Raw genomic sequence first — 12,363 nt, 5'->3', positions numbered from 1 at the left:
TGCTTTTTACTCCTGCCTTTCTGGGACAAAGAAGCCATGGTCAATTTTTTTGCCGGGGGGGGGTGGAGGAGAGAAGAGAAGAGGCCTTTTGTAACACTGATTAACTTCTGCCTGTGCTTTGCAGTTGCAGCACTGAAAGGCTGCCCCCCCAAAAAAATATCGTCCCCCCCTTTTGATATCTATTACCATCAAGCTTTTCCATCTCTAAAATCAAGTTTCAGAAGTGTTCAAAGCAGTTCAGAACATATTTAAAATTGCAACACTCCATATAGTATAAGAAGACGTCTTTAGTACTTTTGTGGGCGGCAGTCTTGAAAGGTTATTCCATCTTGTTTTTCGGTGTGTGCATGTGTTTAGAAAAACACACAGCTTGGCTGAAAGGATTTATCAAACTCCCATAAATGAAGGTTTAGCTTTGTCTTTCTTCTTTGCTGAAAAACTTTTCCAAACAGACTGTGATTCAGCATCAGATTTTGGATGATAATCCTCAGCAATGTCTATAATTTAAACATAAAATCATTATTGGCCTTGCTGCTTGAATTTAGAAGGAATTAATGAATTCAAAACCTGTGGATAATTGACTGGCAGCTTCTAACACTTCCATCCCGCACACCCCAGTCACATAAAAAAGCATATACCAGACGCTTCATGTAACTATTCCTCAGCAATGTGCCTTTTTCTGAAGGCTCTGTAGATCACATTAAAAACAAAAAACAAAAAACAAAAAACCAGGGTGCCCTGCTATGGCTGTTGCATTTTTATTTCTCATTCTAGCTTTTGACCCATCCGAACTGTGTGTTAGCTCTTCCTCCTCCACATCCACTTGATTGGTTATTCTGAACTGATAAATCATTATTTAATCTCAGCCCAATGGTGGAAGAAGAACTACAAAGCTTGGACTATTGAACCATTGTTGAACTTCACCTAGAGACATTGAAACAGTAACAGTTGTATCAAGCACTGTTGCAGAAAATGAATTTAGTTGCCCACCAGTTTAACTATAAAGCCACATGATTTCTTGGAACACCTCTGCAGAGCTCATGCGGACCGCTAAAAAAGAACCTTGGTTTGACTTTTCCCCTTTGTGTGGCACCCACCCCCAGCCCTGGTGCCATATTAGACTTGGTCCTTTGTTTGAAGAGATTTACCCTGTAGTTTAAGGCCCTGCTTCTTGTGAGAAGCAAGTCCAAAACTCCCATGGGTTCACAGAAGCATTACAGTTCTTTGAATTCAGACCTGTATATTCTCAGAGGATGACAAACATCACATACTTCAGAGAAGTTTAACCTTCTGGAAAGGGCGAAGAAGGATATTTTAATCTGTAGGCAATTGTTGGGCAGAAGGGCTTTCTGCCAAAATACCAGCGTTGGGATTATCTCATAGTAGACTGCTAATCCATGAGCTAATAGCTTTACCTGATACGCAGAGCTTGCAGGATTGAAGTTCGTCTTCTTTTTTGCACTAATTTCAATTGCGTATGTATTTTTAAAATATCAAAACTTTTTTTTTTTCATTTTAAGAAATCAAGCCCTACAAATCGCTGGTTAAATGCTTATTAATGTTTAATGCAATTGTTGATTTTCATGAAAACTGTTGGGCTAACCTCTCGCTATATTCTTGCATTTACTCTCTTCCGCTCTAGGTGGGGAACAGTACGATTAGCTCCCTTCCAAGCTGTGACGAAGGCATGTAATGCACATCAACATTTATATAAACATGTTTAACAGTGAAGGATTTTTTTTTAAGCCAGCCTAATGGCTACCTTCCACATTTATTTCTTAAAAAGGAAAATACTACTGTGCTTTGCTTCTGTGTAAGGTCAAAAGCTTCTGTTGGCCTTTTTATTTCAAAAAAAAAAGTATATGAAAGTGAATGTGCAAATCAATACATAAAGCTATTTTTTTATAAGATTGAAGAGCTTTCCTAACCTAAACGTAGGTTGTGTATGTTATCTGGCTAAGAATTTACCCACCTGATTTGTAAAATGGTAATGTGAATGCTTCTCTGTATGTTGTTGTTGTACACCAGTCACTGACTTTCTTCTTGGTCCTCTGGTAGTGAATATATTGCTTCAGAACTAAATAGTCATAGTCATGCTGAAGTACAGTTTCACGTTTTACTGGGACTGTCTGCATTTTTCTATAAAGGCTTTATGAAAAAGATAAAACAATTCAGTAATCTTGTGTTGACACCCGGCTTGGTAAAACATGAGCTGCCTGTAAGAGTAGCCAAATATCTAAATACTTATTCTAATATCCTATTGAAATGGACCATTCAGTTATAATCCAGCTATAGTCTAATAGGCATTAGCAGCATGGCAGCTTACAGCCAGACTCATAATAAGCTATTGTTTGTGCCAACTGAATATCGGGTTCTTGAGGTAGTGCAAATGAGGCTGTGCACTTTGCACTTGCAGCAGAGTAAACTGCATTGATTTTATTCTGTTGTGGAAGCTTACTGTAACATATAATAAATAGCTTTCAATACTAGCTGGAGGTTTTATTTTTTTAATTAAGTATCCTCATGAGAAACCTTTACTTATGTATCAAGAATTACATGAGAGTACAAAAGGCCCGCATTTATACTCAAAGTATTAACAGTAATGGAGAGTAATGTAGGGCTAATGCACATTCAAACCAGGATTGATCTGGTTGGGAGGGGGAAACCCTATGCTTTAACCACTAGTCCACATTTCCTCTCTTCGGGGATTCATTTTTCTTTTTAAGATAGGGTGACAAATTGGCTAGATGAGTCAAATAGACCAAGCTTTACAATCCATTTTAAACATCCCCAAACTTTCACCTCCCCTTCTTTAGCACTCTGGTAGTTTGTATGTGTGTGCATTAAATTTCTTTTGTGGGTCAGTGTCTGTTCCTCAACACCAGAAGTGTCAAATCCGCATTCAGGTGATGCTAACTAATTCCAAGTTTTCTGTGAGCACTTTTGAGGAATTTACATTCAGATGTGTGAAGTGACTCTGTTTATGCCAAATTAACGGCTTAGGATTTCCGAGTACTTACTTCAAACACACTTTCTCTTTGTGTAAAAAGCAAAGGCATTATTATTATGTTATTAAATTTATAACCTAACCTCCCTCCCAAAGGAGTCCAGGGCCACAAACAGATACACAATTTAGAAACAAAACATTCTAGTACGGGTTAGAAAACATTCTAAAAGCAGCCATAGTTGAAAACATTATTCCATCCAGCAATTGCCAGGAACGGTATTCTTCAGCCACCTAATGCCTGGATAAAGAGAGACTGTTTTTGAATTCTTCCTGAAAGTGTATGATGATGGAAGCAGGTGCACTTCACTAGGGAGGGCTTTCAGCAAGTGGGAAAACCACTGCTGAAAAGATTGTCACTGGTCAATAAATAATAATAATACGATATTCTACGTACGATACGATACGAATATGCCACTGTATTCTGCTCTGGTCAGACCTCACCTGGAGTACTGTGTCCAGTTCTGGGCACCACAATTGAAGAAGGACACTGACAAACTGGAACGTGTCCAGAGGAGGGCAACCAAAATGGTCAAAGGCCTGGAAACGATGCCTTATGAGGAACGGCTAAGGGAGCTGGGCATGTTTAGCCTGGAGAAGAGGAGGTTAAGGGGTGATATGATAGCCATGTTCAAATATATAAAAGGATGTCACATAGAGAAGGGAGAAAGGTTGTTTTCTGCTGCTCCAGGCAAGCGTACACGGAGCAATGGATCCAAACTACAAGAAAGAAGATTCCACCTAAACATTAGGAAGAACTTCCTGACAGTAAGAGCTGTTCGACAGTGGAATTTGCTGCCAAGGAGTGTGGTGGAGTCTCCTACTTTGGAGGTCTTTAAGCAGAGGCTTGACAACCATATGTCAGGAGTGCTCTGATGGTGTTTCCTGCTTGGCAGGGGGTTGGACTCGATGGCCCTTGTGGTCTCTTCCAACTTTATGATTCTATGATATCTTTATTGTCATTGTCCCATACAGAACAATGAAATTGAAATAATAACCAGGCAGCCAACATGGTCCCTCTAAATGTTGGACTGTTGCTTGCATCATGTTGATCTAGGGGTTGTGCTAGCAAGCTGTTTCCATCCACATTGCCATTCTATGGTGTGCACATGCATGACACCCCCAGGTAATAATGGGGTTCTTGAGTATTTTAATAAGGCGTTCCAGTCACCTGAGAGCCGAATGGTGGAAGTAACAAAGGCTCTATCAGTGTTGACCTTTTCAGCGTTTGATAAATGGGAAGAGTGCAAGACAGGCCCGGGAAAAAGCTTTTGTGTGTCCTACCTGTCACAATAAATTTCTAATGTTAAGGCAGTAAAGGGCCATATGCAGAACTGTCTCGGTGTGCAATTGCTGCCAACTTCTCATACCTTAATTAATTAGAACACCTCCTAAGGGGTGAGCAGCTGTTCAAAATACATTTCATACCTTCTCTCACTTTCAGGAGGATATTCATAATGAACCCTTGCTGTTTGCCCTGGATAGTAACCAACGACATCCTTTCCCTGATGTAGAATATACCTAGAAAAAGCAAGGGAAAATCATTATTGGGATTCAGTATTCAAATTCTGTGCTGAGATCTGCTGCCCGAATTTCTATAAATCTCTACAAATAATTATTAGTGAACTGTTTAAGTATGTCACTCAATTTGCATTTGTTGTCTTCTGGAGCTTTCATTTTTTTTACATTAATTAATTAGGCCTGGGTTTTTTTTTATTAAAACTTTCTCCAGATTGCCAGGTGATAGTAGAGATTATCAAAGTACATGAAATGCAAATTTTAAAGTTTAGATGTTCTCAAATACTGTTCTTGAGCCTTTATAATAAGGATTTGTCAGACAGGCTTGAACTTGCTAGGTTAGTGCAATGTTTTGTGAAATCCTGCACCTGTTTCTGAAGGAACTGGGCTTTGTTTTTGATACTTTACCCTGGAGGCATTTGTGGTGATGTATCTACAAATTGTCGCAGTCTTATTGCTGTACCTGCCATTACAACCCCTGGAAAAAAGAGTAGAGAACGTTAAGGTCTCTTGTTACTAATTCAGTATTTATTCAAAATGTAAAGTCACAGTTACAAGTATACTTGGAAATCTGTTGGAAGAACTATTTGGGTTAGGTAAATTAATATTCTGAGTGAAAATCAACATCTTTTCCAGAAACTCACCTTCTAAAACGGTACTTTTACAGAAAGCTCTTTTGTGGAGGTAGGTTAGATGGTGTTCTTATTTCATAAACCTAGAAATAAATGCATAAATAAGCATAAATGCAATATATGATCAATTGACACCACACTTCACCAGTTCACCACCAGTTTTAAAAAGTACAGAATAGCTTTACCCATTTCAATTGCTTAGCACAGGGGGGGGGGGAACGGGACACTGACCTCATGAAGGGACTTTGAATAACACTCCTGCAACTAGCTCTACCCCCTAGACAGTAACACATATTTTGTCCATGCCCTCAGAGTGACACATGATTGACATGAGGGGAGCCTGTACCCATAAAATCCATAGGGTCCCTTCAGTCTGGTGCCAATGACATATCAGCTGTTGCATGCCTGTGGGGCAAGGATAGCCAGCACATGACTTCAATATGTTATCAGTCTACAACTCCCATCATCCCCAGCTCACATGGCCAATGAACTGGAATGATGGGAGCTGTAGTCCAACAGCATCTGCTAGGCAACACATTGACTATTCCTTATTTAGAGGATGAAGCTAATCTGGTATTTTCTCAGAAGCCCCTTCACATGTTTTGTACCCACATGTGAAGACTGAAGATAATTTTTGATAAACATTCATCTCTAAGTTGTACCTATTCTTTATAAAACAAGTAGAAAGAGACTACGTTTCGCCCAAGTTTCAAATTGCCATCTGTTTCATTGGTACGCATTTGGCTGGTTTTGACATTTCTGCCAGTATCCAAGCCCTGACCGCTTCCTGTAGGAACATTTGAAACATGCCACTGTCATTCTATTCTAGGTGCTGTATCTTAGTACAAGAGGGGGAAATCTCCTGAGCTGTCTCAAGGCCAGATTTTTTGGATCCCAGCCATTATTTTAAGATATGACCAGCTGCCTTATATGTTTCTAAAAAGATCTGGAGTTTACAGACCTTGGAATTGGATGAATTACTAGAACCATTTACTTTATATCTTAACGTATCAGTAACAAGCTTTCACTTGGAAGAATGAGTCATGGCTGGCTTGTACAAATGTTGACTCACTAGCATTTGGAAAATATTATAGATTATGCTGTCTGTCAACTGCACCAGCAAATTATGTTTTGGCCACACCACGGCAGCCTCCAGACAGGCAAATGTTTAAACCTCTGTGTCTAGGATGAATCAGAGGCCAAGCTGTAGAAAATTCTAGGTCTCTGTCCTAAGTAAATAAAAGCTCTTCCTATGTTGGCTCTAAATAACAGATGACACAATATTGCTGTTCCGTCTTTCACAAACACAGTCCCAGTTGAAAACTAAATAATGTGACATTTTGGTTCTTAATATGCACTTTAACTGTTGTGTGGAGTACAGTCATTGGTCGGAGTGGAACATCCCAAACTGGATGCATGGAAGAGGGAGGAAGTTACGGTATTTTGTTGGTTCTCCCTCCCCATGCCTCCCAAAAACCAGCATTGGAAGGTTGGTGGCCCTAAGACAGAATGGGAAGTGACAATGGGGCAGCGGTATAGTACGGTATTGGCAAAAATGGGCTTCTCTTCCCACCCATGGAGTAGAAACCTCCACTGGATCCAACATACTTCCACGAACAGAAGGAGCCCTTCCATTTGTGGAACAGCAGGTCTGAATCCAACCCATAGTCTACAAAATATTTTCAAGTTTTGTTATTTCAGTCATCCTTGGAACATGTAGCAGGATGGTGTTTAAAAGTGACAACTCCAATCAAACACACACACAGTGTGAGCTGTTGAGATCTGCTGTTATATTTACCAACATTTTCATGTTCCTGACAGCCAGTTATGCTCAACAGTTGCCTTCATAATTGTCAGCGATGCCATGAGAGCTTTCATTTCCCCTTCATGCCACACGTCAACATTTTCTGATTTAGCTTTTACCCCTTTCCTGTAAATTCTAGAAGAACTTGTTGATTTATATGCTCTCTAGTCAAGTGTCATTTTCAGTGTGACACTTCTATGCACCGATAACGATTGTGTACAAGTAAATGTCATGCTATACAAATTAAGAGAGCATAAAAATCATATGTGGGTATTTATACACAAATGATGGGTTGGAACCTTTGCAGGTTTTACCCAAAACTCTTGGTGCACTTCATAAAATCTTGAAATGATGTCCACGTGCTTGGTCAACATACGCCTTTTTTAAAACTAGTGCATTCCATCATTTAGGAATATATATAACTCTTAGGAGCATTGTCTGCAAACTTATGAGAAATAATTTGTGCCACCCCTCCCTCCCTCCCTCTGTGTGTCTGTGTGTTTGTGAGTGTAATGAGTGGGATTTTTGCTGCCTTATTGTTGTTTTTTAATTATTACATTGTTTTCAATATGTTCTTGTAAGCCACAAGGAAATGTTTGTTTATGTCTATATTAAAGTAACCCAGTGTTCACCTCCCCTTTCAACCCTCTGCGAACCCCCCAACCCCAAGAAAGCAGCCTTCTCTGAAGGTCTCCCAATCCTCTGGGAGGTGGAAGCAGTAGTCTATTCTGCTCATGTAAGGACAGCACTGCTTTCAATTTTGAAAAAAATTAGGGCAGGTTTCACAGAAATCACATTTCTCTCGCTAGATATTCAACCCATGATATATTGCTATAGAGGTGGAATGGATTATATGTGGTCACAGAACTGTGCCATTGGCTTGCCATCTTTTCTTATAAGCCCCCCAATTAACCTTTTGATCTAAATAAAGTTCTGTTCACTATCACAGCCAGAGTCTTCTGCTTCTTTGGATTTTTTTTTATTTTTTGGCTTAGTTCCATAATGAAGTTATTTTTACCACACTTATCTGCCAGACTCAATTATGACTCATGGTCATTGGAGTGAGCTATTTTGTAAGGGCACAGGCAAAATATTGCACATAGTAGTCAGCTTGCTTGAATTCAAAAGCAGCATTTGATAGATCTCTGGATTTTGCCGTGTGCATCAGCAGAACCTTGGATTAATGCTCTGCTCACCAAACAATCCATTTGTAATGGTCTGCATTTCCTTTTGCTTCCTTTTCCAGTGCTGATTTGGGATATCAGTAATGACTACCAGTGCCCATAGTCTTCAATGATACCTTGAAATCATTGTATCTTGTTACTATAATTTTAAAAAGTTTTGGCTTGAAAAGAAGGTTCCAATTTCAAGCTGTTGCAATAAAAAAAATATGCATGGGACAGAATATCTCTGGTGATATTGAGGCTGCATTCTGGGGATCTAACATCATGCATAGCCAGAGCAGCCCCACAAGCACCCCCATGTGACCATCCCTACCTTTCCAGAGCAGAAACAGACCTTGGCTTACGTGCAAGCACAGGTGCCAACTTGAATAAAATACAGCGAGGGGGGAGTTGATCACATCAAGCTGTATCTAGTGCAGAGTTCTAGTGCAGCTGCACTTCTCCCCACACTGATTTTAAAGGTTCACAAGAGGGGGAGTGCAGGGCAGAATTTTGTTCCACTCGGACAAGTCTCTTGTGGCGGAAGAACAGGAACGTTGTGTCGTTTCACGTATGAAAGATGAAGGAAATTGCGCCACTGGTGCACTTCTTGGCAGAGTTTGCAGTGTGGAGAGAAGCAATTTAAGAGGATGTCAGAAACCAACTAATTCAGGTTGGCTCTGCGATACAAAACCATTTGTCCCAGAATAACAGTCCTTGCTGATGCAGCATTCGCTTCTAGTGTGCAACCGCTGGAAAGAACAAATACAGATGCCTCTTCTCCAACTTAGTTTGTGGGAGGGGATTAAATTTTTCATGAAGGCAATCTGTATTAAATTTGTACTGGGGCTCAGCCCTGACACCTTGTTTTCAAAGCCAGGGCTTAATCATGAGATGCATGAAAAGGGGAAAAAATGCCCTTGAATAAGCTGAGCACATTTATATGACCACTGAGGAAGTGCAGAATCCGGCACATCAGCAACTAAAGGATCTCCAGATCAGAAAATGCTGTTTCCAGACTGACTTGAGAGCCTGGCATCGCTTTAATTTTCTTAAGCACTAAAGTTCATACAATTTAATAATATGTCTAGTTGCAGGACACAAGTGATGTTTCCTCATTCTACAAGGTTGTGTATGGATAGACTCTCTTACCTCTCTGCCCTATAGTTTTGGAAATGAATTTTTAACTGTGGGTCACTTGAAGCGGAAAGATGCGAATCCAAACGCTGGTGTAAGCCACCCACCTCTGCAGGATGATGAAAGAAAATTGCATCCTTGCCTGAGGCCATGAACTCAAGGTCTGTGTAGCATTGTGATGCAAGTGCTATTGTGATGCCGTAGATACAATCAGTTGGGAAGTGCTGGGAAGAATCCAGAGTCACGCACAGCAGCAATTTATTCAGAAACCTTCACGTTAGGAACAGCTAGAGCTGGGATCAGTATGACATAGTGAATAGTATATCGTAAGGGTAGGAAAATCCCCATCATCATTGGCTGTGCAGGCTTGGGCTGATGGGAGATGGAGCCCATCTGGAGGGCCATGAGCTTCTCACCACTGGCTTAAAGGGTTAGGACTAAATGAGAATAATTGTCAACGGTTTCATGCACACAAAAATAAAGAAAAAAACTACAGTGGTACCTCAGGTTACATACGCTTCAGGTTACAGACTCCGCTAACCCAGAAATAGTGCTTCAGGTTAAGAACTTTGCTTCAGGATGAGAACAGAAATCGTGCTCCAGCAGTGCGGCAGCAGCAGGAGGCCCCATTAGCTAAAGTGGTGCTTCAGGTTAAGAACAGTTTCAGGTTAAGTACAGACCTCTGGAACAAATTAAGTACTTAACCTGAGGAACCACTGTATCGATAATATACAGGCAAAATCAGCAAAATACAGGCAAAATCAGCAAAATTTAAAAACCAGTGTGTAGAGAAGCTTCTTTTTTGTTTTCATGTGTAGCCTGGGGCTGAAAGTGCCAACTGCAGGCCACGTATGAAAACAATTTAATTGAGATTTCATAGCTTTGAAAAGACCACCGCCACCATTAACCTACTCTGGTTTAGTTCAGGCATAAACTAAACCGTGGTTTGCTACTGCATGAATGAGCTATGTACACACACACTTTCCCCCTTAGTTCACTCTAATTCAAATAGCACAAGTGCTGTTTTGCAATTCCATCAAAACTACTTGCTCTCCAAAGCAAGCTTGCGAGCCATAGCTCATTTCTGGCTTGGGCGAATACCAAAATGTAGAGTCAGGAAAAGGCTTCAGAGCCCTCCTTGCAGTGCTTTCTCTGGCCCTCTTTATCCCACCTACTGCTAGCAAGCCTTTCAGGATTTTAACCAAGTGAGGACAGATGTACTCTACTTTTGCTTGCCTCACCCACATACTGTACCTGTCAAAGGATTCCCTCAGTGCCATGTTTCATTGAGAGGGCCCAAAATAGATGGAATCAAAAGTTTTCATTTGATGGATGGTGAAGCACCAGCTCACATTTAGATGCCAATGCTAACTGTGTGTGTGTGTGTGTGTGTGTGTCTATCCACCAACAATTATACTTGAACATCTGCCAATAGCACCACAATATTATGGCCAGTGATGTGCTGACACAACAGTTGGTTTGCCTTGTTCTTCTAAGCACATTTTTGCTGGCACAACAAATTTTAGGGCAAAGCTGTAAAAGAGCGATTCACAGATGACTAGCAGTGATGCAGTCTCAAACGCATTGGTGGAATTTCACCAATTTCAGCGATGGGCAAATCCCATTCACCCGTTAAATTACACGCTGAAGCTTACACAGTACATTAGGGGCACTCAACAATGATAAAACCTAAAGGTTAGATTTCAAGGATAAAACATTGTAGGCCCATTTTTCACAGTTGCTTTCACCTATACATAACATAGCTTGCTGCCAAATTGATGCGACAGAACTTTAAACGGCTTACAGCATAAATCAGAATCTAGTAGCAGTGCATTAGCCGTGATTATGAACACGAATTAAGATGAAAACAAATCCTGTACTGGGAGTTCTAGATACATGTCTATTTCATTCGACCTGAATACGTTGCATTTTTGTAGTGATGAAAATTGACCAGCTTTATGAAGACACAACTGTTACACTGTACTGGTCAGGCTTGCTTTTGGAGTTTCCTGGCCTTTGTGAAGAGGACTGCCTTCCCCTTGAACTCATCCTATACTGCTGTTTATTTGTATTTACAGTGGTACCTCGGGTTAAGTACTTAATTCGTTCTGGAGGTCTGTTCTTAACCTGAAACTGTTCTTAACCTGAAGCACCACTTTAGCTAATGGGGCCTCCTGCTGCTGCCGCCGGGCCGCCGGAGCACGATTTCTGTTCTCATCCTGAAGCAAAGTTCTTAACCTGAGGTACTATTTCTGGCCTAGCGGAGTCTGTAACCTGAAGGGTATGTAACCTGAAGCATATGTAACCCGAGGTACTGCTGTATTTATTATTACATTTATATCCTGCCTTTTCTCCAAGGAGCTCAAGGTGGCATACATGGTTTTCCTCCCTCCTCCACATTTTATCCTCACAACAACCCTGTGAGGGAGGGCATGCTGAGAGATTGTGACTGTCTCAAGGTCACCTAGCAAGCTTCATGGCTGACTGGGGATTTGAACTCTGGTCTCTTAGGTCCCAACCCAACACCCTAACCACTACACCACACTGGCTCAGGAATATGTGGCAATATTTCAAATCACACGGTGGGGTGTTTTTTGTTTTTGATTTGGTTGAGCTGTCACCCCTTGTCCTGGTAAAATACTCATCATGTGGACTCTCCTTCCTTGGAGATTTTTAAACAGAGGTTGGGTGGCCATCTGTCATGGATGCTTTAGCTGAGATTCCTGCATTGCGGGGGTTGGACTAGATGGCCCTTGGGGTCCCTCCCAACTCTACAATTTTATGATTCTGTGATTTTATAAGTAATATAAAATTATAGCCTTGGGATATGGCTGCTGCACTCTGGGTAAGTGTGTGAATGGGACAGCTGTTTTCCCCCCTCGATAAGTATTGAATATTGGTTTTCTTAATCCATCCACAAAGAGCAGTGCTCACAAACTATGAACTGAATATATCAACAGAGTGGGTCTTAGCAGAATTGTGTACATACTGAATTATTACATAATCAAATTACTAATAACAGGAAATTCTAGTACAGTGGTACCTCGGGTTACAGACGCTTCAGGTTACAGATGCTTCAGGTTACAGACTCCGCTAACCCAGAAA

The 12,363-nt window shown here is 40.8% G+C and overlaps 1 protein-coding gene across 3 annotated transcripts; it reads right to left on the bottom strand.

The window, feature by feature from the left end:
* Positions 1-267: 267 nt before the first annotated feature.
* Positions 268-10,662, bottom strand: SPMIP3 (sperm microtubule inner protein 3). 3 transcript variants are annotated; one of them, XM_083497011.1, is made up of 6 exons: positions 10,513-10,662; positions 5,167-5,237; positions 4,931-5,000; positions 4,433-4,525; positions 1,973-2,148; positions 268-497 (listed from the first exon to the last, which is right to left on the bottom strand). In XM_083497011.1, the coding sequence occupies exons 3-6, from the start codon at positions 4,990-4,992 to the stop codon at positions 388-390; spliced, it is 441 nt and encodes a 146-aa protein (XP_083353137.1). In that variant the 5' UTR covers positions 4,993-5,000; positions 5,167-5,237; positions 10,513-10,662; the 3' UTR covers positions 268-387. The 3 variants fall into 3 exon arrangements, with proteins under 3 accessions (XP_083353137.1, XP_083353138.1, XP_083353136.1); XM_083497012.1 differs by lacking the exon at positions 10,513-10,662 and adding an exon at positions 9,366-9,441; XM_083497010.1 differs by lacking the exon at positions 10,513-10,662 and adding an exon at positions 9,274-9,418.
* Positions 10,663-12,363: the final 1,701 nt, after the last annotated feature.

This window comes from Podarcis liolepis, assembly GCF_965112155.1.
Source record: "Podarcis liolepis genome assembly, chromosome: 3".
In the NCBI taxonomy this organism is placed as follows: domain Eukaryota; kingdom Metazoa; phylum Chordata; class Lepidosauria; order Squamata; family Lacertidae; genus Podarcis; species Podarcis liolepis.
Note: the sequence above shows the minus strand (reverse complement) of the source record. Positions and strands in the feature narration are given on the sequence as shown.

What these genes read in the sequence shown, in the direction of transcription:
- SPMIP3 (XM_083497011.1), bottom strand. Translation starts at nt 4,992, where the DNA reads ATGGCAGGTACAGCAATAAGACTGCGACAATTTGTAGATACATCACCA. An exon ending in CCTCCTGAAAGTGAGAGAAG is followed by an intron (nt 2,149 to 4,432) that starts GTATGAAATGTA and finishes TTTTTCATAAAG; the next exon opens with CCTTTATAGAAAAATGCAGA. An exon ending in ATTACCATTTTACAAATCAG is followed by an intron (nt 498 to 1,972) that starts GTGGGTAAATTC and finishes TTTAAATTATAG; the next exon opens with ACATTGCTGAGGATTATCAT.